The sequence below is a fragment of the Pteropus medius genome, unplaced genomic scaffold (genome assembly GCF_902729225.1).
Source record: "Pteropus medius unplaced genomic scaffold, Ma_sr-lr_union100, whole genome shotgun sequence".
NCBI lineage: Eukaryota > Metazoa > Chordata > Mammalia > Chiroptera > Pteropodidae > Pteropus > Pteropus medius.
In genome coordinates, this window is record NW_024344240.1 from 13,062,783 (window position 1) to 13,089,705 (window position 26,923).

The following is a 26,923-nucleotide window of genomic DNA, read 5'->3' on the forward strand; positions in this document are numbered from 1 at the left end:
CTAGACAACAAAATACTTAATACTTATAATATGGCAGTCACCATACTTGGACTGAGATATGTATACAGACAGATATAACACAGACCCAAGTTTAAGAGATGTTAGAAATATATTTGGATATTTGCAGTGAATTATAATTTCTATAAAGAGTAATATAAAATTATCTTAATAAACTAGGCTGGATCAAAAAGTCTAGATCAATCTGCCACGAAGTTTTTGTATTGTTTTTTACCTCTCTAATATGTGATTACATTTAACAAATGATTAACCAAGGGGACACTAATAAACAAGAGTCAATTTGTTTTAGTTTTATTAAGCATAGTTTGCCTTAATTTTTTAAGTATCAAGAACTGTGAAGGATCTGAGATTTTTATTCTTCATGCAATCTAACAAGTTAAATTGCCATGCTTTCATGGATGCTAGTAGAAGATATGAGACATTTATTACTTGTCATATCAGGCTGCAGGAGGTTCATGTTCATATCAGTTCACCTTAGCCCCCAGGTTGCACAGGGAGTAATCTGAAGAATTTCCCCCCTAAGAATCCTGAGCTTAGAAAATTCCATATTTTATAAAGGGCTGCTAGCAAACCTATCCATCTTATGCTCCAGGGAAAGTTATTATTTTTATTATACCAAAGAACAGATAAATTTTGACTTCTGCCTCAGAGAGAAACACTAAAAGACAATCTTCTTCTTCTATATCTGTTAGCTGTATTAATATCTTTGAAAAGATAATCCAGAAGAAAATTTGTCATAAGTCCTGTAGAAATGTTAGAGGCCAGTGGAAAATTGTCTCCAAACATTATCTACCCCTTGTTTCTACATGGTAAATTTTCCCATAAGTGCCCACTCCAGCGGCCACTCTGAATGATCTGACAGAGGCTAGGACATAACCATTACGTATCCTCATGATATATTTAATTAAGGTTACTATTAATAGCCCAGGTGATTTTTCCTTTAAGTTTCTGTATTTACCTTCCCACTAGACTTGGGGCTTTAATCCGGGTATAGCTACAAATATTAGCTATTACAAAGGCTCCTTCTTGGCCCTCAAGGAGGAAGTTTAAGGCAATTCTGCCATTGAAAGCAACCTTGGCCAGTGAGTTGAGGCTGACTTAAATACTTTCCAGAGCCATAGTGGAGTTTCCTTAAACACTAAAAGGCAATTTATGGGCAGGACACCTTCCAGGCGGCATTTGTCCACTCCATGGGTTGACTGAGAATTGGGGTGGAGAAAACATCCAGAGATGATTTATTTAAATGAGAGGAGCAGGATCTGCACTCTGTCCCCTGCTGTCATTATAGATTTCTCAGTAAAGTTAAAGGAAATAACTATCAAATTATGGTGTACAACCTCCTGGAAGGGGATGACAGCAATAAATTAAATTTAAGGTGATTGCTGTAGTCTGGGAGAGCCCTAAGGGGCATTTTTCTTGCAGAAGAAGGCTTCAGGGATATTTCTGAAGGACAAAAGATTATTAATGTCCCTTTCTTCCTCTATACCTCTCAGAACCTAAGGTATTCCCTTCAAAGGTATTGAGGTGCTTTCCATCTACCTCCTCAAAATTAGTGTGTTCCATTTCATTTAGTTAAAACTTCACCTTTTTTTCTAATCATTCTCTATTCACATCTAGACATTTTGTCTGGAAAGGTCAGAAACAAGAGGAATAAGTGCATTTTAATAAAACTTAATCAGCATTAAGTTTGGCCAGGCTATCCCCTGAGGATATGTCAGTCATGCTGCCCTGAGACTTGCTGTTAGGGAAAATAAATATGCATCACACAGAATTCTGAATCATTAAAAATAGGCCTGCATTACCTTTCATGCATTTTTTTCTAATCATTACTTAGGAATTAGCTGCAAGGGTTGATCCCTTTCTGGGGAGAGCCACATTAATCAATCAAACTACCTTATTAAGTTGTGTGGACAGAAAGGAGTGAGGGTGGTAGGGTTAGACTATTAGCTCATTGTTGAGTAGCTTTTGTGATAAAATGTACATAATTGGCAGACTCCTGTGATCCAGAAAACTGAAAAAAAAAAAATGTAGATGAGGTCCAAAGTCTGCTGATACATAACCTGAAAAAATATCAACAGTGGTAAGTATTAAGGTGTAATGTAGTCAGTTTTCTTAGAGCAGGTAGAGGCAAAGGTCCAATGGGACTTCCTTCACCATAAGACAAATAGGTAAATTTTATAGAAGTCACAAGTTCAGTGTGCATTGATAGCCTCCACCTCAGAAACAGAAGCAGGCTCAGTCAGTGACCTGATTCTATTTGTCTCGTCAGGGAATGGCCTTACCATCAACATCCATATGAGTAATCGGAACAGTTCTATCTGCATCTCTGATTTGTTTCTCTGGTGTGGAGGCCCAAAATAGTGTGTCTTTAGTCAACAAGTCTGTAGTTTTCCACATAGCAGATCAAACTGTAAGGCCATTGGCTACAGCACAAGGTTCAGTTGAGTTTCAGCTTAACTGAATCATCCCTTAACTGAATTAGACCCAGGCATTTAGGGGAACTGGAGTGAACTGAGGCTTCTCCAACCTAGAAGCTTTGGATCAGACCATGGAGTAGAGATAAAGTTTCCCTTAGAAGTATAGCTTCTACTCTTTCACGTGAAGTCGAACTGCCTCTAGGGCCAGACTGGCTATTCCTTTTGCTCAGTGAGGTTGTGGGAGCACTTCATACCTTTTTAGTCATTGAATCTTAGTCGTTTTACCCCACACTGGGAATATAAGGCCTGAAAGTCACAAGGTCTCCAAGGGCCAGTCATTTAGTGTCTCAAATAGTCCAGTAGGAAGGTAATAGCTGATTTTCAATAAGAACATACCTGGTATCAGTGTCAGAAAGGCCACAACTCCAAAATCACAAGGGATGCTCCAGGTGGAGGCCAGAGGTTTCAATTGGCAAAATCATTAATCACAGAGACTTGTATTATCTCCATTATTGAAAGTGTGTGATATAATGTTGGGATTCCTTTTTCATGGTAAACTGAAAAAACAGGAGTTTTTCCTTGGCTACTAGGGAGACTGAGTGTTGTACATTCTCCCACATAGTCAAGTCCCAAGAAACTACTTGATGAACAAGCCTCAGAATGCAGGCTCAGAATTTTGTTCAGATTTATCAACCAGCCTCTGAATGCAGAGATATGTGATAATTACTCACCATGATCAGGACAGTCAAAACTAAGGACTTTTAAATTGAGATCTAGCTCACATACAACCAACAGGATCTCATTTATATAGTGAAAGCTTTGGACATCAGATGGTAGAGATGCACTAAATGCTGACTCAGTGGGTGTCCCACAGGTGACAAATCACAAGAGAGTTTATCATAGTAGTACTTCTCTCTTTTCTCCTTGCAACATTCCCTTATTGGGATAATCCCCTCTGGCACTTATGGGATAGAAAAGTAAAACATGTTAACAGGTCAATTTCTACTGTATATTCAGATATAGAAGCAACAGCAGAACACTGAATTGGCCTAAAGTACCCCACCCAGAACATAATTTTAACTCCTTCCTCCACTGTGAACCATGTCCAAACCCCATCAGTGACTCAGTGTGCCCCACACTCCATGGGTCGAGGTAACATTGTGCCTTCTAACTTAGGGTGAAACACTAGCTCTAATCTTCTCAGACTGTGAGCTCTACAAAGATCCTTGGAAAGACTGGAATAAAGCTGTTACAAAACATACAGAAATGTGGAAGACTCATTGAGAATTGTCTTCCACCATTAAGCATCTATTATATACTACTCATAATGAATCTTTGAAACAGTGATGAATAAGACATTTTCTTGGTCCTTGAGTCCACACTGGATAATCTTTTTAAAAGAATTATTTTAGCAGAAGTTTTAATGAACCTAGGTCTCGATCTTCTTTGTGGGGAATTTTTACCACTTTGTCATGAGATATCTATAATAACATAATAAATATCCAAATAATAGATGTATTAGGTTTGATGTGAAAATGTGATCTATACTGACACTTTTATTTTGTACCATCTAAATTATAAATTAAGTTTTCATTGATATTATTTATTGACTTAATTTAACAAAGTTTGTTTTCTTTTACATATGCTTGTTAGGAGCCAACATATAAAGAACCAATAAACTTGCCTTTAAATGTAAACAACCAATTCTCTATGAGTCCCTAAACCCAGAAAAGATGAGAAAAATTAAATATCATAAATGCAGAAAACCACAACAGTCAAATTTGGATTTGTTTTTTGTTTCAGATCAAAGTCAAATTCAATAAGTGTGTAGTAATGATTTTTGAGAAGGAGGCAAAATGCATTAAGCTGGGCAACTTTCAGCTCCAGAGTTCATGTTTGATGTCTATCTCAAATTAACTTCAGAGTATTACATATTATAGTACATTGTGGGGAAATAAACAAACAAAGAAAACTTAAACTATAGGCAACAAAAAAAAACTAAAGGAAAGTGATATGTTTGGCTTAATGAAAAGAGACATGTCTAGATCTCCAACAATAAAAGCAGCTATGCTTTTGCACTTATGATAAAGGAGAGGGTTTAGAAAGTGATATTTGGAACTCTGAATGAGCTAAGGTTCCAAAATGCAAGGATTTTGAAATGCTACAAAAGTTATCAGGAAGTATTAGAAAGAATTTTGGTGGGGATAGCAAGAGTCAAGTTGGGCAGAAGAGGAAAAGGTTGGGGCAGGGTAGGAGGTCATGAAGGGAGTAGGAAAAAAATCAAGTCATGGCTTTTAGAATTTCCAGGACTTGTTCAATTCTAACTGACTTATGGCTTAGAGCAAGTCTGATCCAAGTGTCATGTGTCAAATGAAAGGATTACACTAGATGCCATGAAAAATTTTGCGTCTACATATACAAATAAACATGTATGTTATTTACAGCTCCTCTTTCTGATAGCCTTATTTTCTGTTTTCTCAAAGTTGGATTGCAGAATAATGATGTCTTCAATGAGCAAAAGCCAAATAGATGTATACTTGATCAAATGCTTAATTGTGAACATACCGTTACAAATTTATCTAAGTTCGTTTATTTATAATATATGTTTAATAACAGTATTCTAGTAACCAGAAAGCTTTCCAAATCCTCAGTTGTAAATTAAACATCTGAACAAAAGGTTTTCCTAAGCAGTAACTGATGTTTGTGTAAATATCCACTGGTAAGCATGATATATTAATATACATTTTTAAAACAGTAGTATATTTATAATCTTAGCCAATTTCTCCTGACATTTTGAGATTTTTTCCCTCAACATACTAGGTACTGCCAAATATACTTGATATTAATAAGCATGAGTTCATATAAATCATTAGTCTTGGTATATTATTTTTCTGTGATTATATAATTACTATAAGTTTCTTTAGCGTTTTATATTAAATACTCTCTTTATGCTTCTAGAATATTTTTAATGAATACTCTAGTCTTTAATGTGTGGATCTCAAAAGAAGAAAAAGAGAAAAATGAAGGGGCAGAGAGAAGGATACTAACCCGTTAAATCCCCTGGAAATCACTTAGCTGGTAGAGTAGAGGCTTACAACATTAGAGGAGGTGCAAGAACAAAGGCTCTTTGCACCTCTTTGCACTTCTGTGATCGGAAGCAACAATCAGCAATTAGAGCACAAATCCCTAATATTTGCAGGACAGAGTCTTCATTGTTTATCCTGACTCCTACAAACTATGTGCAAGTTACTGCAGGAACACATGAACAGCTGTCTGCCTGAGGGTTGGGAGTGGAAGATAAATAGCTGCTACTGTGCTAAGAGCTGAAATTGACCAAAATTAACCATAATTTACCATCCAGTTCTTCCCCTGAAAGTTATAAGCCTTCAATAGACTCCAGAGTTCCAAAATACATCAGACAGATTCTGCTAATGCAATTGTTGTCTGGGTTGAGTGACAGGTTCCTGATGCTTTCTATTTTGCCATCTTCCCAGAATCCTCTGGCACATTGCCTTTTATAATATTGTCTCTACATCTTCACATCTTTTCTTCACTTTAGCAATTTTCACCACAGTAAGAATACTAATCACTATGCTGTTCAACTGAAACTAATATATTATTGTATGCCAACTAGAATTGGAAAAAAAAACTCATTGACTTGTTCAATGTAAATACAAGCAACTAATTGTCTATTATATTTCAATAAACCTGGAAAAAAAAGAGAACAAATTGCCAATTATAAAAATAGTCACGAGAATGTAAAGTACAACATAAGGAATATAGTCAACAGTATTGTAATAACTATATATGGCATCGAATGGGGACTGGACTTATCGGGGGATCACTTCGTAAGGTATATAAATGCCTAATCACTATGTTGTACACCTGAAACTAATATAATATTGTATGTTGACTTTGAAAATTAAATTTTAATAAAGAAAAAATGAATGCTAATTTGCTAATAGATGATATGCGTGTAGACCTTGGTCCTTCCTGAGATAGATCTGGATTTTCCTTTATTTGTCATACAAAAGAAAGAATTAAAAAATCTGAGATTTGAATCCTATTTGCACTTTTTCATCAGGTAGCATTTTTAAACCAGATATATATTCTTAAACCAGATATAACTGGTATATAACTGTGATATATATGTTAAAAATATCTGCCTAGAAGGAATTAGACAGCTAAGTAAAGGTGTCCTATTTACATGTATATTCAAATAACATGAATTGGTTTCCTAACTAAAGAACGTAAGTAAAAGTCTATCGCTGCACAGCTAGCCTGTAGTCAGGATGTCTTAGTCTTGCCTTCCCGATGGTCTTTCAAGCAATAGTCAAGAAACATTGAAAATGGTATAAAGGAAAATTGCATTGAATTCTCCTCAGAATATAGTCATTGTAGTCTTTAAATCATAAATATGTTTGATCATTTTAGAACCTTTGAAAAAACAAGTTCATTGGTATTCTGATCATCCTTTTTTTGGTAAAGATTCAAAAAACATTATAGAAACATGGAAATTTATTCTAAACCATGTTAGATAATTCAAGCAAATAAAATTTAGATAATGTTATCCTAAATTATACAAACTAGCATAACTAGTATTGTTCCATTGTATAAAGTTAAAATAATTTGGAAATTACATAAGTAGAAAAAAGATGTTTTAAGATAAAGAGTGAAAGAATTTAAAATAAGATCTTTTCAAAATTTATATTCATATTTTTATCATTCAAACACTTGAATTAGAGAATAGAACATCAAGAACCGTGTTTTTTATATTGCCATAAAATTCTTTTTTCCATCTATTAAGAAAATTTGTTAAATTTGGGGAAAAAATTAAGTAAAAGCTGTCTTACAGATAGTGTTAATAGAAAACTTGATACTAATGTGTTAAACTACTATAAATTTTCAATAGTGAGGTTTAATGGAAAAAATTATAATTTATATTATAAAGTGCTAATAGATTATTACCCTCAGTTACATCTAGAGTTGTTTCCGAGTCATAATTATCAAACGATTAAGTACACTGAACAATCTGCACCCCTTATTTTTTAGAGCACTTTAGTACTTGAATTCTCACTTTATGCCACTGGGGATAAAAAATTCTTATTCCATTTTTTAGAATGATTTCATTAAACAGATACATAACATCTCACAATATCAAGTAACAAATTTTCCTATAAACAAAAATTATGACATACTTTCTTAATTTTTATAGTATATAAGAGAATTTAAAGACTTTATAAAAGTTATGCAAACTAAATTATGTACATTAATGTTATTATTTGTGCAGGCTGCCTTAGAAAAAGAATGGCTAGCTTTAGATTCCGCCCGCTTCCCTTCACAAACACTGCTTCTCCCAAACCAGCTGCACTGGCCAAAGGTAACATGTCATGGAAACCTCTTAGTGCTCGATCTTTGCTCATTTTTTTAAGGTTACGCTATGCTGCAGTGATTAATAATACAATTTATTGACTTGAAAAACACAATTACTTCTAGAAGCCTCTGACTTCCTCCTCTTCCCCAGATGTAATTATTCATGTAGCTTTTCTTTCATTTGCTCCTAATTTTTTTCTTTATTTTGGATTTCTTTCAACACTCTATTTCACAGTAGCAAAAAAAAAAAAATGATACACTTCAGCTGCATATTTGGCAGTAGACTAAAATCACTAGTTGAAAGCACTTTAAAAATATAAAAATATGCATTAAGAGGGCAACAGCTGAAGATTCTCAGTCAGAGGTCAATGGATTGCAATATCTGCTATTTATTTGATAATCTTTGAAGTTTTTGTTTCCTGAGTTTTTTTGAAGATCTTTTTAATTAATCATTTTGTATATGCAAACTATACCAAAAAGCATATTCCTCATCACTATAACAAAGGACATTTATATGTGTTTTCCATATATTTCATTTTATTATAATTTTCTATTTTTATGTGAGTTTCCCATAGGAGGCTACTTAATACTATAGATGTAAAGTAATACAATGTAAATGCTAGAAGTTTTCAATTTATTTTTACATTTATGTACATTTTTTTTCTTATAAGTTCTCTGCAACTTTAAACTATGATGATACTTCACTTAATTTACCAAGTCAGCCAGCTCAAGCATGGATGTGTAATGAGAAAGAAAATATGTTTTCATCGGAATACATGCAGCTTAATGGCAGGTAAGCTAAATTACTCTTTAGAGGATCAACCTGTGAATGACATGCTTATGAAGAATATTACACTCCTTATAGAAGTTACTAAAATAATAAAAATAGGAGCAAATTTACTTGTTTAGAAGATGGAAGAAAATTTAGTGTTAAAATATAATAATTTTCTGGAATTTTTAGTGTAAGAAAAATACATAAGATCTACTCATTCGAGTAACTACAAAACTTAAGTGTCAGTAAAATAATGTAATTAATTGTAAACAAGTAGACTTTTAAATACTGCTATATAGGTAAAGATAAGGCTTAGAATAAAAATTCCAGGGCTGCATTTCTTTCGACAAAAGGATTGAAATATGCTTCAAGTAATTGAAATGTAAACATTTTAAATTAATGGCAGACATTTATTGCTTTTCAAGATAAAGCTTTTCTGTAACTTAAATAGATTTTACTTTCAAGTTTGAGACAACATAAATAGCTCGCAGTTTAAAAAGTGCTGATATACTTGTATTGATTCAGTTGTGCAATTTTTTCTATTGCCAGATCAGAAAATAGAACTTTATCCCGGACACCTGAATCAAAGACCAGCAGAAAGAATTTGCTAAAATCTGAAAAAGAGGAAAAAATCTCAGAAGAATGGTATGTGGTCTACTTTACACTAAAATATTTGCAGACTTTTTAAAATTAGGAGAATTTTAAATGTCCAAGGCAAATATTTTTCAAGTCTTCAAGAATATATTTTTTAGCTTTTAAGAAACTATGAATCTGTTAAATTACAGATTCGTAAATAGGAATCCAAATTTGTTTTAACATGATATAATTCCGGTATGTATGTTTATATGGATGTGCATATATAAATGTGATCTGGATATTTGTTTTGCCTTTATTAAATTTAATCTTTTAATAGGGGCTTTAAGGATATTTCTACTGCTCAGCAAATGCTGAAGAGAGCACAGAATATGAAATCAAAGAAACTAAGGAAAAAATTAGGTATGTAATCAATGCTTTTTGAATAACTACGTTTGATATTGAAGATAAATTATTTTAAAATATTTTTATCAAATTATATTTAATAAGAACAGAAATGAAATGCACAGATATTAATGTCTAAGGTAATCATTCCAAAAAGAAATGAAGAAAACAGAGAAAATTATGTTATCACATTAAATGATTTGTTATACTCTTAAATGCTATTTTCACCTTTCCCCTATTTCTTATCTGCTTTCCTATTGATTATTCTATCGTGCACTGAAAATTGTGCTGTAATTTATTTCTAAACTGATTCATTTTGGCAAAAGTTGATTTTAAAGAGCACCTGCTTCACGTGCTTATTTCTTTGTGTGTTTCTAAATTGATCGTTTATGCAGTAAACTATATAAATTCATCAGTTCCATGAATATTAGCATCGAAGACTTTACAACTTGACACTTTGGAAAAGGAACACAATGATATGTATCCTTTCATGATTACGCAGAACTTCCAAATTTTCAAAGGCATCTTTTTTCTATCCCACTTGCCAAGCTATTCTTCAAATCATTTGTCTTTCTATTGAATCATTTTGGTATAATTACTTAATATGTGCAGTAGATAAAAGGTGTCAGGGCAAATAATAGATTATTATGACTTTTGAATTATAACCACTTAAGTTTTTTGTGTATTGCATGTAACTGCATTTACTCATAACTTTATAAATATTTCCTCATGAACTCATAGGCTTTAAATATGTAACATAACTTTTTTAAACTGTTTTGAGTTTCTCTAGCTCATCAGTTTCTTTTATAAAAATCTTAATGTCAGTGAAATGTTTCCATAAATGTACTCTTAGTCCTGAGAAGAGCAAAGACTCTATACTTATCCTTCAGTTCTAGCTTAGGTAAACATACAGAGAAGCATTCAGAAGATAATTTTTATCTTTATTAATTTTTCTATTTATTATTTTTAATTAGCTCAATAGAATTCTAAGAAATATATACTGTATATATATTTAATTTTAAAAAACAGTAGAACTAACCAAATTACTGTTGGTTTCCGAGGAATAACATATTTATTAGCACAGCATTCGATAAAATACTGATGATCCATTTTTGAATTCACAAATGTTCAACTTTCCTTTTTTGGTGTTATATTAGTGATATCTTAATTTTATCTTTTGAGATAACTACTATTTGTTGTTGTGTACTAAAAGTTTGTCAGATATAAAGTATTAAAGTTTTAAGCATTTTTATGGAAAATATAAATATATCCTCTGTTTATCTGCTTGCTTTATGCCTCCCACACTCTTATTTTGTAAACTCCTGTTAAAGTTTGTGAACTAAATACTACAAGGTGGTTACCCAGAGAAATAGTAACCCAAACCCTTAACAATAGTGAGACTCTCAGTCCTAGGAAAATGGAATCTACAACAGTACATTTAATAAACTTTTGTATTGTTTAAATGTATATTTCTATTCATCTTCAGCAGTATTGACGAACGTTATTTAAATAGCTGTTTTGTGGGGTAGTTCAAATATCAAAAATGACTAAGAACTGATTCAACCAATGTTCAAAAAATTATTATTATTTATGTTTAATATTTATATTATTTATTTTTTAGATATTTACAGTGTTTGCATAATCTCTGATAGAGCAGCTAAGAAAAGGTTTATTTTGTTAGAATCAGTCTCTGGAAATATATGTCTTTCTTGCTAATTGTAACTTAGTGATTTTTTTTTTTTAGGTTGAGTACATTTTTAATAAATGAGCATAGTAAATAATACGTTTTAGCAAAAGTTTCAATAAGGAATATATGCTCATACATAAAAATCATTGCGTTAATGGCTAAAAAGTGGATATAACTATTATCAGGCAAAAATTAAACCTCTTTTTATCTGTCACAAGGGGGCATTATAGGGTAACAAATAAAAAATTACACCCAGACATCCAAGTTAACAACCATCTCTTAAATTTAACATCTTGACATGTAGTCATTAAGCATGACCTTTTATGTAAAAATCTAAAATGGCAATTTCATAATTTTTATGGGGGTTCTTACTCTAATTACATGATGATAAACCCAATTGCATTCTTACTACTGTGTGAGGTTCTATATCTCTCTATTAAGCTTTTGTTTTGCTTTGTGTTTTATCAAAATACTGTTAGATTGATAAGATAAAGGCCATTTTTAAAATTTGAATTCTGAAATTTAAAACTTAATGATAACCTTTAAATTCTTCTCACTCGTTTTTCTACTCCCCCTTCACAATTCAGAATAGAAATATTCAAGGTAAGATTAAAGATGAAAAACATGAAAAAGAAAATAACTTGGATCTTCTCCAATTATGATGCTACCAGGTTGATGATGTAGCAATTATGTCATTTTGTATCTGTAAGGAAATTATTGAAGACTCTGTAACTTGGGTTTTCTTCTTATAGAATAAACCATTTTCTAGTACTTTTCCAGTTTTATAATTCAGTCTGTGATATGCTATTAACTTATTTGAATATGCCTAAAATACTGGCCATAATTTTAAAACTTTACTCACTAATGAATTAACAGAATTTAAATACTTAAATTCTGTTGAAACTAATGTTGGACAATTGGCCAACTTGAAATTTTCAAGCCACCAGAGGGCAACATTGTTCCTAAAATTGCTAGAGACAAATCCCATCTGTGGGAGTATGGAGGGTGGCAGATGAGGGCTTCAGAAAATAGAAACTTTTAATTAAATGGAACCAGTTATATCCTACAGTCTAACAAAGCAATAATCCTCAAGGAGGTGGGCATAAATTCACGGACTATGGAAACTTTAATTCATATTTCTTCCATGAAAAACTTTAGAACAAGTTGGTCAGTAGCAAACAATGATATTTCTTTTTTGTATCTTGTACATGTATTTATTAGCCAAGGGATAAATGAGTCTAAAATATTTGATTTATTATGAGAGTGAAAACAGAGCAAAAGGCATGGTGTCAGTTACTTTAAGAAAGTTGCAGATAGAGGAAGAATCCCACTGAGAACGCTGATTAATGAAGATGAAAGGGGCTGTGCAAACATGTGGTGTGGGGAGCTATCATGAGAGACTCAGTATTGATGACTTCTACAGGGATAAATGAGCCCATCTGCTTTAAACGGAAGAAGCAGGAGGAGGAGGGAGCGGGGGAAATTGATTGGAAGCCACAGACGAAAATATAAAATTGGGAGTGGTTATTATGATTGATTCAGTTTGGGTTTGAGTTCTGATTGTTGTTATTCCTAATAAGTTGTTGCTATTTCCCTTATGGTGGACATAAGCACAAAACAGTTATGACTGGTCTAGTTTTTGTTATTGCTAATTTGTCATGCACCAAAGTAATTTCAGAATGTAGTGATCTGCATTGGAAATTAATAGATACCCAGGGAAGTTTAGAGTTAATATACTACAGTAAAACGCATCATGTGCAAGGTGAGAGTTGCTGGTTTATTGAAAACACGAGAGTCAATAACCTAAAGGTAGTGAGTATAAGGTAGTAAGAATGAGATAACCCAGGTGAACAAGGAGAGTGAGTGACTGGTTTTGATGTGGAGCATTCCTCAGAGAGGATGAGTTCTGAATATAGGGATTTTGTGGAGAACAGATGGTAAGAGGCTTAAGGGCAAAGAATAGAAGGATGAAGATATAATGTGGTTTTCCAACATTTATCATATTTATGCATTTCAAATTTCATAATTAGAGAAAAGAATAGGATGAAGCAAACAAGGTTAATTGAGCTATAAATGTAGAGTCACAACTAGGGATAAGAATCATTTTGCAGCTGTTTGTAACACCTAGTACACTGTCGAATACATGTTAAGCATTCAGTATTTGTTGATTTTATTTCAATAAAGAAAATAGCATGAGACTCTGTTGGTAACATTTAATTATAGCCAAGAGTTAAGCTAGCTAGAAAATTAGAAAGGCTAACTTTCTAATGTGAATTAAAGCAGTTCAGGGGCTACAGCAAAGAAATCATGTTGCCAAATGATAAAGTAACTAAGGAATGTTACAGAGGAGAGATCAAAGACAAACGATATAGACAAAACTATGGTAAAATGAGTTTTTTGATGATTTCTTTTGTTAACTCAGTAATTTCAAGAAAGAATTTACAAAAATTTTGATCAAATATTACTTTGTTGTGCTCTCAACAAAGCAATAATAAAACCCATTTGAATAGTAAGATTGCTGAGGGCCTCTACTTGTTACCCAACTGAATTCCCAGAACCTAATACCATGCCTGTGGCAGATATTCGATAAATGTTAACCAAATCAGTAATAAATTACATAAAAGTCACTAAATACATTTGACTGTGTGTATGTATATGATTATATATGTGTATTATAGTCATTTAGGCACATGTTTATATTTGGGAAGGCAAATTTAAATTAGTAAATAATATTCTTAATGAGATGATGAAATATAACTACTCATCCAAACGTAAGATAAAATTTATTTTACAGCACTGTTGTTTTGGGCACATATAGCAAATGGATAATAACCAGCTTTTCCTGTATGAAGTTAATGAGAGTAAAATAAACCAGTGAGCTAAGATTAGGATTACAGAAACTGAAAAGGGATTATATTGGGAAGAAATAATTTTCAGGATATTCTAATGCCTAAATAAAACTATGTTACTTAAATGAGATGATGGATATAAAATGTTGAGTACAGAGCCACATGCGTAATAGAAACTCAGTTTACTTATGGGTTTCTTTAAATTTTTTTATAAAGATGTATTTAAAATCTATTCACCAGATACTGAGCAAGTCATACTGGGAGACACAAAGACTTGAGAAAACAGCAAGATAGGTGTGTTACTGATGATCTCAGAGGAGTTGTTTTAAATGTACAAACCTGATTTTACAATGTAAGAAAAAGATGTCACAAGCTGTATCCTTACAATATCCTTCTCTCCAGGCTTTCTTACTTAGTTGTGTAGTTTTTGATGATGAGAATAGTATCTTATTCATGGTGGTATTTCCAGGCACTATCAAAATAAAGTTTTTTCCCCATCTAGAATTACTATGTTTCTTGCTTATCCTTATCTCTTTGCAATTTGAATTAATTTAAGTTTTAAATCAATTTAAGGTGGTATAATCAGAGTGTTTTGAAATAAAAGGATATTGAAAATCTAGCATTTTTATGTGCTCTTGATGAATAAAATTATATTATTGAGTAAATTGAGCTAGACAACTCTTAAAAGTTTTATATGTATTAGCTTATTTAATCTTGATAATATATAAGTGCTATTGTTATCCATATTTTATATATTAAGAAATCAGTCCATAGATTGTTATTTACCCAAGGAGTGCTAAAGAACTGATAAAAGATCCATAGCTTTTATCCCATGTGGTATATTGAATAAAACAAAATCGATTATGGATTCATCGGTCTATTTCCAATATATTTCACCATATTCTCTGAAGGCTTTAAACATTTTTTCTAAGAATGTAAGTTGTAAATATTATTATTGTTTATGTTGTAACTGTATGTTTACCAGCTGCCATTAGTTGAGCACCTGAGCTTATGTAAGAACAAGTCTTGATACTTTATACACATTATCTCATTAAATCTCACTGTAATATTTCAAAGTCAGTATTATTTCTATTGGACAGAGGAGGAGGCAGAAGGTGAAAGAAATTTGTCCAGAGTCATACAACTAGTATAAGTTGGAGCTTGGATCTAACCCACATCTGTTTAATTGTAATGTCTTTGCTCAGGAAATACATATTTAAATAGAAAGGTAAATCATGAGAATGTGAGGAAAAATTATCAGATTATAATAAGGTATCATTACAGTATATAACCCCATGGTAATATATCCTCCCTGACTAAGTTCTTTTCGACATGTTAATACGTTTTTTGGAAATGACTTAGATGTTTTATTCTATTAAATATACATAAGGTTTTTATTATTCTTATTGATAACTCATATTAAATACATATAAAGGCACTCAACTCTTATTATACCTTAGGACACATGTAATTATGAAAAGTGCCCAAATATTGACATTTATTTTCCCTAATCTTGAGAAATATATTCTGAAGCATGTAAATCATGCTTAGTAATGATAAATTATTACTAGTAGACTAATGGAAATCTTCATTTTGCTCATGCTTGAGAATAACTCTGTAAATACTATTCTGCTTTTCTAATTTACATTCTAAAAAATGCTATCTTAGCATTTAATTTAAATATGTATTTTGGACTTTATTGTATTTAAAATCTTATTTTTTCATTTTTCATATTCAATTCTATTACGCTAGATCTTAATCAGAGTCTTAAAGTCTCTTCTTGCAAGATGATGTATGATATTAAGAAAATGTATGCTGACCTAAATTGTGGTTTTATGGTAATCTACTTTATTATTTTTTTTTTTATTGAGGTATAATTAACATAAACCAGTTCATTAGTTTCGGGTGTAGAACTAAGTTAACTTACTTTAAATGAATAACTTTCCACTTTTTATTCTACTCTTTGTTACTTAACTGTTTTCTTTTCTCACAGTTCATCAATAAGCAAAAACATTTCATCTTAATTCAACTAGACTGGACATTCTAGAGAACCATTCATTACCAATAAAAGATTATAGAGCCTTGCATTTATAATCATACTATTTATTTTATAAAATTAATAGATTTAGAATTCTCTTGACTATAAAAATATATAGATTAGTACATCTTTGATTAATGACATAATCATTTTTATCTGTTCCTCATCCCATTAGGAGTGAGTTATTATCTTGCTTCCATCTTATCTATCCAAGTTTCTCAAGAGTTTAGAGGAGAAAAAAGTAGGGTATATGGTTTTTCCTATAATAATAGCTTATACCTATTATTCATTCATGGAAATTTTACTTTATTTCAGCAGAAATGTCAAGTATTTAATAAAGAAGCTAAAATAACAAATAGTGAAGCAACTCCCCAAATAAAATCATAATGTCATAACTGGAAAATTTAAATGTAGATATTTTCACATTATCAGTATGTCTATTTTTGTATTAAGTAGTGGCTATGTGTTTAATCAAATAATCAAGAATAATGAATAGTTCATTATCTTTTCATGTTATATGTCTTTGAAAAATATCATCATCAATATCACAGTTTTATAGGGTGGTATCATTTTTTAATATTATAAAAAATATATATCTATTTCAGAGAAGTAGAGAGCCAGAACTGAACTTTTGTCTTATTTTGCTCTTTGGTCTAGATCCCACTGTGCGCCTAGCATTATTCAAAAGCAATGAAAATAAAGTTTCTGTTACAAAATTACCAAAGAAGACAAAACCCAGAAGAAATAGTTACTTTGAAGGTATGGTAAAAAAGATAGGTAAAAAAGGTAAGGTAGGAAGGTAAAAAAGATAAAGATGGAAAATTGTATTTAAAACAATTTTTTTAAATTCTCAATAGTCCTAATGTACATATATGAAAATTATATATAAAATATAATTAAACATAGAGATATGGCGATTAGAGCTAAAATACTAATTTAATGTGTTGATTCGTTAGCCAAGTAGTTTAGTATTTGTGTCAATGTTTATGATTCTTTGTATTTTTTTGCAAAAGTTTTATAATACTGTATCATTAGTGTTACTAACTTTATTTAAATTTTACACTGACTGATAATATTAGCCAATATCAATGGAGGTGATCGCATGTTGAAATGATATTCTAATATATTTACTGTACTGCTAATATATACAAATTGCACTAAAATTGAAAATTAAATTCTAGAGTTTTAAAGAATTTACTGTATTTGAAGCTTGTTCAACAAACTTTTTGGATAGAGTACTGTCACATCTAAGTGGCTGATTATATTTCTGATTTTAGCATTCAGAAAAATTATGGACTTGTGTATTATTAAACAGAAATAATTTAATGTAACAGAGTAGCAAACATGACTCAAAACAAGTTTGCCATTACTTTCTTTTTGATATTAAAATGATCATAATTTTACTTTTGGATTATAATTTCTAATAATAGAGTCAAATATATTTGAATGGAAGTGAACCATTTAGAATTTTTAGTGTTTTGTCTTTTACATTTTAAATAAATCTTAAAATTTATGTATCATCATAGCATCATTGAAAGTAGATATGTTTTGATTTACTTTTCTATTCAGTAATATCTCAAACTAAAGAAAAAATTGTTGGCATTATCACTATGGCAAAATTAAGGATATTTTGTAACACATAGTCTCTTAAAAGAGTATAATTATTTACTTTATATCATTTAATATAATTTGATATTCATATTATTTATCCTAGACTAAGAGTATAATTATTTTCTAGCTGCCGTATTTAGACCTTTAACTCAATCAAGGCTGAGGGAACCTTCGACCACACCTATTTCCACCTGTACCCCGTACATATGCAGTGTGTCAGATATTAGTCAGTTCTTTCTATGATACACAATTACGTGCCATGGGGCTTTACAGATTCAACATTGGTTTACTTGATTTATTTGTTTATTTTTAATATTTATATTTATTTAGTGTCAGGTACGTGTCTTAGTTTATTCCGATCACCCATAATTTCTATTTGGCTTTCAATATCTGATCTTATCACTTATTTATTACCTTAAAGATCTTCCTACCAAATCTCCTTTTTTTTTTTTAAATGTTCAATTTGGAGGCCTGCCATTCTCTCCTATAACTATCACTGGTATAAGAAGAAGCATAGCTTAATGTAAATGTATACTCTAGAGTTCGTCTAAGTTTGAATGTTAATTCCACCATTTATTGGCTGCGTGACCTCGAGATGTTATTTAACTTCTCTGTTTAACATTATTTTTCACTTGTAAATTTGAATACTAATAGCACCTAGTTGTTTGAGATTACATGAAATACTACTTGCGAAATGCTTGCAACACACAGTATAAATACATACTAAGTGCTCAAAACTTATTATCATTAGCAACGGTCAGTCATTTTCAAAGTATAGCTTTATGCTTTTTCTCTTGTTTGCAATTGGTAGTATTTATTCTATTTCTTGCTAAGTACTATGCAGAGTTTTACTTAAATTCTTTATTTAATCTTCTCAGAAACTAAAAAAATGTATTATAACTGTCAACATTTTACAGATAAGGAAACTGGTTTACAGAGTTTGATAAGTGACTTGTCCAAAGTTACACAGAGAGTAAGTGGCTAAAGGGAAATGGGTATAATTTCTTTATCAAAACAAAGCTAGCAAAAATCAAACAGAATGCAGAAATGAAGAGCAAAGGTTCTTAGGTAATCCTGAAATGTATACAAACTTAGAATCAAAATAAAGACTTTAAAAAGAAATAAAGACTAATTTTTAAATTAGATAAAACTCTAGGAGACTATATCCAACTTTTTATTTCTTTCTCATAGCTTTCATTAATATAAATTAAGAAACAGGTTAGTGCCAACATGGTGATAGATATCTGATCCATGCCCAATAATTAGCTACTACTTCATTATAAATATTAATTATTATTATGATTACCTAACATAATTAAGTACAAAATCCATTAGACTCTAAGTAAAGAGTGACCACATTTTCAATCACCTATTTTAATTTTCAGATAGATGAGAACCTTTCCACATAGGCAAAAGTTAACACCATATTTTGACTTCATTTATTCCTCTTTTTATTTATACATAAGTTAAATGACTTTCCTGCCTTAATATGCTAAAATTTATTAATTTACTGCTCCTAATGCCAAATTCAGACTCCTGGCTTTGGCCAAGGAAGGAAGCTAGACAAGCCAGGAAAATAACTGAATCTGGCCCAACAATCTTCTCAGAGAACCTTAGCTCTTCCATTCTCTAGGATAATTTTACTTGATTTTAAAGTCAAGTTTTCTTAATTCCTAGTTAGTGATATCATCACAGTTGTCATCACTAACATGCTTCTTATTTTTCCTCATAAAACTAAGCATTTACACCTACCATAGGTCCATATACATCATAGAAGTTCAAATATTTTTGTATTAAACTTTTGAGTACTAAAGGCATTAAAAGACCCTTAATTTCTTAATTTTTACATCAGAGGATTTCTAATCAAACCTCCTTCTTTTGTGGTATTTTTTCCTGTATAATTACAAGCATTTTCTTCTCCAATTTTCTCCTATAGACCTGTAGGTCTGTTGAACCTTGCTATGTATGAAGTTCACACAGGTTAATACTGAAAGTAAACTAAAATTAGAATGAGAATTGTATTCTCTTTTTTTTCTGGCTGTAATTTATGCAATTGCTTTTTTGTGATTTTTAGAAAAGGAGGCACCTGTGTTACTTTATACTGTAAAATTTTCTTAAATAAAATTTGGTGAATTTCACTAGTCTACCTCACATTTTGTTTATAATTCTAAATTGTCTTAAATTGTATCTACAGTGTGTTCTTTTCCTTCCATTTAATTTTGTGAATACATTAAAATTCTCTCACTCCCCCCCGCCCAAAAATACCAGCTTAGAGCAGAGAGTCACATTATATAAATTGTTTCGAAATAGATCTTGTACTTCTGCAGCTGTGTAGAGTACTTGCTAATAGTGCCAACATAACTAGATATAAAGAGCTGGTAGAATAAATGCCACAGGGCATATGCAGACAACCAAAGAATACCTGAAGACATGCTCTTAAGAAGAGATGGCCATAAGTGTTTTTATTGAGCAAAACCCAATATTAGTCAAAATAGACATGGATATGTATACTTATAAAATATCTGTTCATTGATACCTCAGTTTCCAATAATCATTATACTTGGTATTACTATTTTCCCTCTAAATTTTAAGCTGCAAGTATCTCCTTAATATCCATGGTCCTTAGCATAATGCCTAATGCATAATCAATGCTTAATAAATGTTTGTAATGAATAAATATGAATAAATGAATAAATTATGTCTTTGAATACTCTGCTTCCTTTGAAAAATTGGACTCATTAACCTAAGCATTTCAGAAAATCTCTTCACTTGGCTATTTCTTGTTATTTCAGGTGTTAATCACTTAAGGAAATTTCTCTGATTTTAGCTTGGAACACCACTCACTGTGTTTCTACAGTATCCAGAATAAGCTTTTATCTATAATATAATATAATATACTGTAATGTGATATGATATAATTTAATAACTCTTTACTCTTGACTGTCATTTACCATTTGTATAAGTCAATGTTCCCAGTGCTTTATCTACAAAAGCTAATGAAATTCTCACAATGAGCTTTTGATGTGAGAGACAAAACATTTTTCTTAGAAAAGAGAAAATCTATATTAACAATAAATTAAAAAACAACTAGCAAAATTTTGTAGTCTAATTTTTGTATGAACTTCTTTATTTTTCATAAGTTTATTGGGGTAACATTGGTTAATACAATTATATAATTCTCAGGTGTACATTATAATTTGACATCTGTATATTCTACTGTGTGTTTACCACCCAAAGTTCAGCTTCCTTCAGCTACCATACATTTGATACCCTTTACCCACTTCGCCTTACCCTTACTCCTATATTTGACCCCCTTTACCCTGTCTACCTCCCCACTACTCCCCTACCCCACTAGTAACCACTACTCTATAGTCCTCTGGTAACCACTAGTCTATAGTCCATGTCCATGAGTCTCTGTTTGTTTATCCTGCTCATTTGTTGTTTTAGGTTTATATCCTGCATATAAGTGATATTATGTGATTTTCAACTTTTTCTGTCTGGCTTATTTCATTTAGCATGATTATCTAGAGGTCCAGCCATGTTGGTGCAAATGGCAGTATTTCATCTCTTCTTATGGCTGAGTGATATTCCATTGTATATATGTACCACAGCCTCTTTAGCCAATCATCTCTCATAGGATACTTCGGTTGCTTGCATGTCCTGGTCACTGTGAATAATGCTGCTATAAACATCGGTGTATAAATATCTTTTCAGATATGGGTTTTCAAGTCTTTGGAGTAAATACCCAATAGAGGAATTGCTGGATCATTCTTAGTTTTTTGAGGAACCTCCATACTGTTTTCCATAGTGGCTGTACCAATTTGCAGTCCCACCAGCAGTGTATGAGGGTTCCTTTTTCTCTGCATCCTCTTCAAAATTTGTTATTACTTATCCTGATTATAGCTATTCTAACAGGTGTGAGATGGTATCTCATTGTGGTTTTGATTTGCATTTCCCTAATAGCTAGCTATATTGAGCATCTTTTCATATATTTGTTGGCCATTTGTATGTCCTCGACGGAGAAGTGTCTGTTCAAGTCCTCTGCCCATTTTTTGATTGGATCATTTGTTTTTTTATTGTTATTGAGTCATATGAGTTATTCGTATATTGTGGATATTAGGCCCTTATCTAAAGCGTTGCTTGCAAATGTATTTTCCCATTCAAATGGTTCTCTTTACCTTGTTGACAATTTCTTTTGCTGAGCAGAAGGTTTTTAGTTTGATGTAGTCCCATTCATTTATTTTAGCTTTTAATTCCCTTGCTTTTGAGGTCAAATTCATAAAATCCTCTTTAAGTCCAAGGTCCTTGAGTTTAGTTCCTATGTTTTCTTCTATGCATTTTATTGATTCTGGTCTTATATTCAGGTCCTTAATCCATTTTGAGTTAATTTTGGTGTGTGGAGATAGACAACAGTCTAGTTTCATTCTTTTGCATGTGGCTTTCCAGTTTTCCCAGCACCATTATTGAAGAGGCTTTCCTTTCTCCACTGTATGTTTTTGACTTTTTTGTCGAAAATTATTTGCCCATATAAATATGAGTTTACTTCTGGACTCTCAATTCTGTTCCACTGGTCCGTGTGTCTGTTTTTCTGCACTACCATGCTGTTTTCACTGCTGACACTTTATAGTACAACTTGAAGTTGGGCAGACCGATGCCTGCAGCCTTGTTCTTTTTTCTCTGGATGGCTTTGGCAATTCAGGGTCTTTTGTGCTTCCATATAAATCTAATGATTTTTTTGTTATATTTCTTTAAAAAATGCTGATGAGTTTTTGATGTAGATTGCATTAAATCTGTATAATGCTTTAGGTAATATGATATTTTTAGCTATGTTGATTCTTCCAATCCAAGAACATGGAATATCTTTCCATTTCTTTGTAGCTTCTTCGATTTCTTTTAATAAGGTCTTATAGTTTTCATTATATGGGTCCTTCACATGTTTTGTTAAATTTATTCCTAGGTATTTTATTCTTTTTGTTGCAATTGCTAAATAAATTATTTTTTACTTTTTCTGACACTTCATTATTAAAGTACAGGAATGCTATGGATTTTTGAATGTTGATTTTGTATCCAGAAACCTGACTGTATTTGCTTATCGTTTCTAGTAGTGTTCTTGTGGAGTCTTGAGAGTTTTCTATATAGAGAATCATGTCATCCACAAATAGTGACAGTTTGACTTCTTTGTTTCCTATTTGGATGCCTTTTTATCTTTCTCTTGTCTTATTGCACTCACTAGGACCTCCAATGCTATATTGAATAGCAGTGGCGACACTGGACAACCTTGCCTTGTTCCTGATCTTAGAGGGAAGGTTTTTAGTTTTTCACCATTAAATATAATGTTGGCTAAGGGTTTGTCAGATACGGCCTTTATTATGTTAAGGTACTTTCCTTCTACACCAATTTTGTTAAGTGTTTTGATCATAAATGGATGCTGTATCTTGTTGAAGGCTTTTTCTGCATCTATTGATATGACCTTATGATTCTTATTTATTAATTTGTTTATGTGGTGTATCACATTAATTGATTTGCATACGTTGAACCATCTTTGTTCCTCTGGGGTGAAGCCCCCTTGATCGTGGTGTATAATCTTTTTAATATGTTCTGTATTCGGTTCACTAGTATTTTATTTAGGATTTTAGTATCTGTGTTCATAAGAGATATAGTCTGTAGTTTTCTTTTTTTGTGTTATCTTTACAAGGTTTTAGTATCAGAATAATATTGGTCTCATAAAATGAGTTGGAAAGTATCGCCTCCTCTTCAATTTTTTTGGAAGAGTTTGAGGAGAATAGGTATTCAATCTTCTTTGAATGTTTGGTAGAATTCACTGGTGAAGCCATCTGCTCCTGGACTTTTACTTTTTGGTAGGTTTTTGATAATTGTTTCGATTTCCATACTGCTGATCAGTCTATTTAGATTGTCCAGTTCTTCTTGATTCAGTCCAGGAAGGCTGTATTTTCTAAGTACTGGTTCTAAACACTGGTAGCTCAGTGTTTCCATTGCTTCCTTGTTCAGTTTTTTTTTTTTTTTTTTGGTTGGTTTTTGTGGGTTTTCCCTCTGATTCTTCTTGTTTTATGTTTATAAACTTCAATTCTGAACTTTGGTGTGTAGTTACCATTACAAATATGAAAAAGATATTTATATATATATATACAGTCATCCATTTTCTTCTGCACGTGCCTTATCTCCATCCCCCTTTGCAAATTCGGATCTTTGAATCATCCCCTTTTCAGTCATTGTTATCTCAATTTGTTCCTATGTATGGTGAACATTCATTACTATCTTGTTATAACAATTCTCTTATTATTTAAGCTTATAATGTCTTGTTCTTTGTAAGGGTTGCACTTCTCTGCTTCTATTTGCCTGATAGTCACTTTACTCCTAATTATGATTTTTTTTTTTTTGTCATTTTGTTTTAGATGAACTGACCCCTTTCATTATTTCCTGTACTGCAGACCTCGTAGTGGAGAATTCCCTCAGTTTTTGTATTTCTGGAAAAGTCTTAATTTCTCTTTCATATCTAAAGAAGAGCTTAGCTGGATACATTATTCTAAGCTTGTAGTTTTTTTTCACTTAATGGTTTAAATATTTGATCCCATTCCTTTCTGGCTTGTAAGGTTTGTGCTGAGAAGTCTGAGGATAATCTAATGTGTTTACCTTTATAAGTTACCATTGTTTTTCTCCCTGGCTGCCTTGAGAATTCTATCTTTGTCACTAATTTTTGATAACTTTAATATAATGTTTCTTGGTGAAGGCCTTTTTGAGTTGAGATAATTGGGTGTTCTGTTGACTTTTTGTATTCCAAGCTCCAGCTCATTCCTTAGATTTGGGAAATTTTCATCCACTATTTGTCTGAAAATGCTTTCTAGTCCCTGCTCCTTTTCTTCACCTTTGATAATGCCCATTATTATTATGTTTCCTCTCCTGATGTTATCAACTAGTTCTTGAATTTCTCTTTCATTATTTTTCATTCTTCGGCTCTTCTCTTCTTCTTTCTGATTTATTTTTAAATCTGTCTTCGATATCACTGATCCTTTCTTCTATTTGGTTGACTCTATTTCCCAAGCTTGCTATTTTATTTTTCAACTCTTACAGTGTGCTTTTTTTTATTTCCAGAAGATCTATTCTGTTCTTTTTGAGGGTTTCTATCTCCTTTCTCTTCTCATCTAGGTGTTTTTTTCAATTTATGAAGTTGATATGACTTCTTTTGGAACTCACTGAGTTTTTTCAGAAGTACCATCCTGAAATCTCTGTCATTTAAGTTTCATATTTCTATGTCTGTAAGCTTCTTTTCTGGAGATTTTTCTCTTTCTTTCTGAGATGCCTTGTCACCTTGGTTGTTCATTGTGTTTAATGGACTATTTCTCCACCTGGGCATTAATGGAAGTATATTCTGCTGTTTTTCCAAAAAGAAGGTCTATAATATAAAGGTCTCTCTATAGCCTGTTGCAAAGAAGGCACTTTTCTTTTGGTTTCCAGTAGGTGACATCTAAGCCTCTTGGATCCCTGCTTTTTATAAAGCTTTAAAATACCTTTCTGAAAAATTTTCTTGTAAATATTTAATCTTGCTTGCTACCCTCAGTTTCAGTCCCTGTCAGTGTCAGCGACAGTCTTGGCAGCATTTGCTCAGATTCCCCTGGGGCTCCGCAATGATAGGTCTCGAAGGGTATGGGGGGAGGGGCCCTCTGGGTTGGGAGTTGAGGGCTGCAGCTTAACTTCGGTTTTGCAGCTGGGGCCAGTAAAAATCAACTGTTATTTCTCTGTGGTCCTATCTCGCTTCTCTGTCTTCTGTCCTGATGACTGAGCCCTTATGTCCAGTGTGGGGGCTCACAGCAGTCCCCAGCAGAGCTGTTCAGGGAGGTTCCCGTACCTTCCCCCCTCCCCATCCTCCTGCAGGGAGCTCCAGTGGCTGCAAGAGGCAGCTTCTTTGTTTCTCCCAGTCCACCACCTGACACCCTGGGTTCTGACCTGTGGTAGCTCTTATGCACAGATCTCACTCTCAGATGTGCTGGTGTGCTGTTTGGGTGTTTTTTGTTGAGTTTTAGATGTTTAGCTTATTGTTGTTTCAAAGGGAGAGATCTGGGGATATCTCTCATTCTGCCATGTTTCTGCCTGAATCTGCATCATTTTTTTTTTTTTGCATGTCTCAACATGGCTAATAGAAATGAATCCAAGGAAAGCATCAGTAGCAAAAATAAGTAAAATTGAAAAATAAGTTGGAGGTCCAATTTAGAGATCATTGAAGATCAGGAGCTATATTTTAATTTCTTTTTTTAATTTAATGTTAACCTTTTATATAACTATATCTAAAATCTTTGTATGGCCTCCTATTGCACTTAGAGCAAAAGCTATACTCTATATCTTGGCCTTCCTGGCATATGAAATACCATAGGGCATATGAAGGCAATTTTTTTTCAACTTCCTCAGATATCGCAAGCATTTTCTTACTTCAGGGCTTTCATGCTGCATCTTTCTGCCTAGAAACTCAGCCCTCTACACTTGACACAAATGGCTCTTCTCATTGCTTACTGTGCATTTCTAGTCCCATGAGAAGGCTTTCTCTTACAATAAATCCTAAAGGAGCCCTTTCCTCTTTACCCAGCCACTCTCTGTCATGACACCTGCTACATTCGTGACATTTATCTGCTATTGTCTTATATATTAATTTAAACTGTTACTTATAAGTTGTGTTTTCACCAATAGACTTTTGAAAGAAGAAACATTATAATCTTATTCATTCTTGTATTCTCAACACCTGGAGTACAGACAGGTACATAGTTGGTACTCAATAGATATTTGAATGGGGAAGAAAATAAGTGTATGTGACATGCATATAATTAAAAATTTCTAAATATATTTAGACACTATCATACCATTTGGTAATATGAAGTTTGGAGTCATTTAAAGTTTCTACAGTAAAAAATGTATTGTTAGGGAATTTAGTCCAGTGAAGCATAAAACAAACTATAATTTTTTAAAAATTATCTCTCAATAAGGGGAATTCAGGGAATAACAATCTAGGGTTGAGAGTAGGCTATTAAACTCTTCTTTATCCACATCAGTTATAATTTAAATTTTCTAATTTTCCCTCACATTCAGCCATAGTAGTATGTACATATTCTACTCCAAAGTATATATTTATATATGCATATATATCATATATAACTATGTATGTATGATTTTCAT

The 26,923-nt window shown here is 32.1% G+C and overlaps 1 protein-coding gene across 2 annotated transcripts in view; it reads left to right on the forward strand.

The window, feature by feature from the left end:
• The window catches only part of LRRIQ1 (leucine rich repeats and IQ motif containing 1), a 175,742-nt gene that overhangs the window by 96,632 nt on the left and 52,187 nt on the right, over window positions 1-26,923 (forward strand). The window contains exons 19-23 of one of the 2 annotated variants that reach the window (XM_039868979.1): window positions 7,726-7,815; window positions 8,480-8,601; window positions 9,130-9,225; window positions 9,494-9,576; window positions 16,790-16,891. In XM_039868979.1, the coding sequence (XP_039724913.1) occupies window positions 7,726-7,815; window positions 8,480-8,601; window positions 9,130-9,225; window positions 9,494-9,576; window positions 16,790-16,891 (493 nt within the window). Of the gene's footprint in view, window positions 1-2,010; window positions 3,898-7,725; window positions 7,816-8,479; window positions 8,602-9,129; window positions 9,226-9,493; window positions 9,577-16,789; window positions 16,892-26,923 lie in introns of those variants that run through there. The other variant, XM_039868982.1, reaches the window with a different exon arrangement.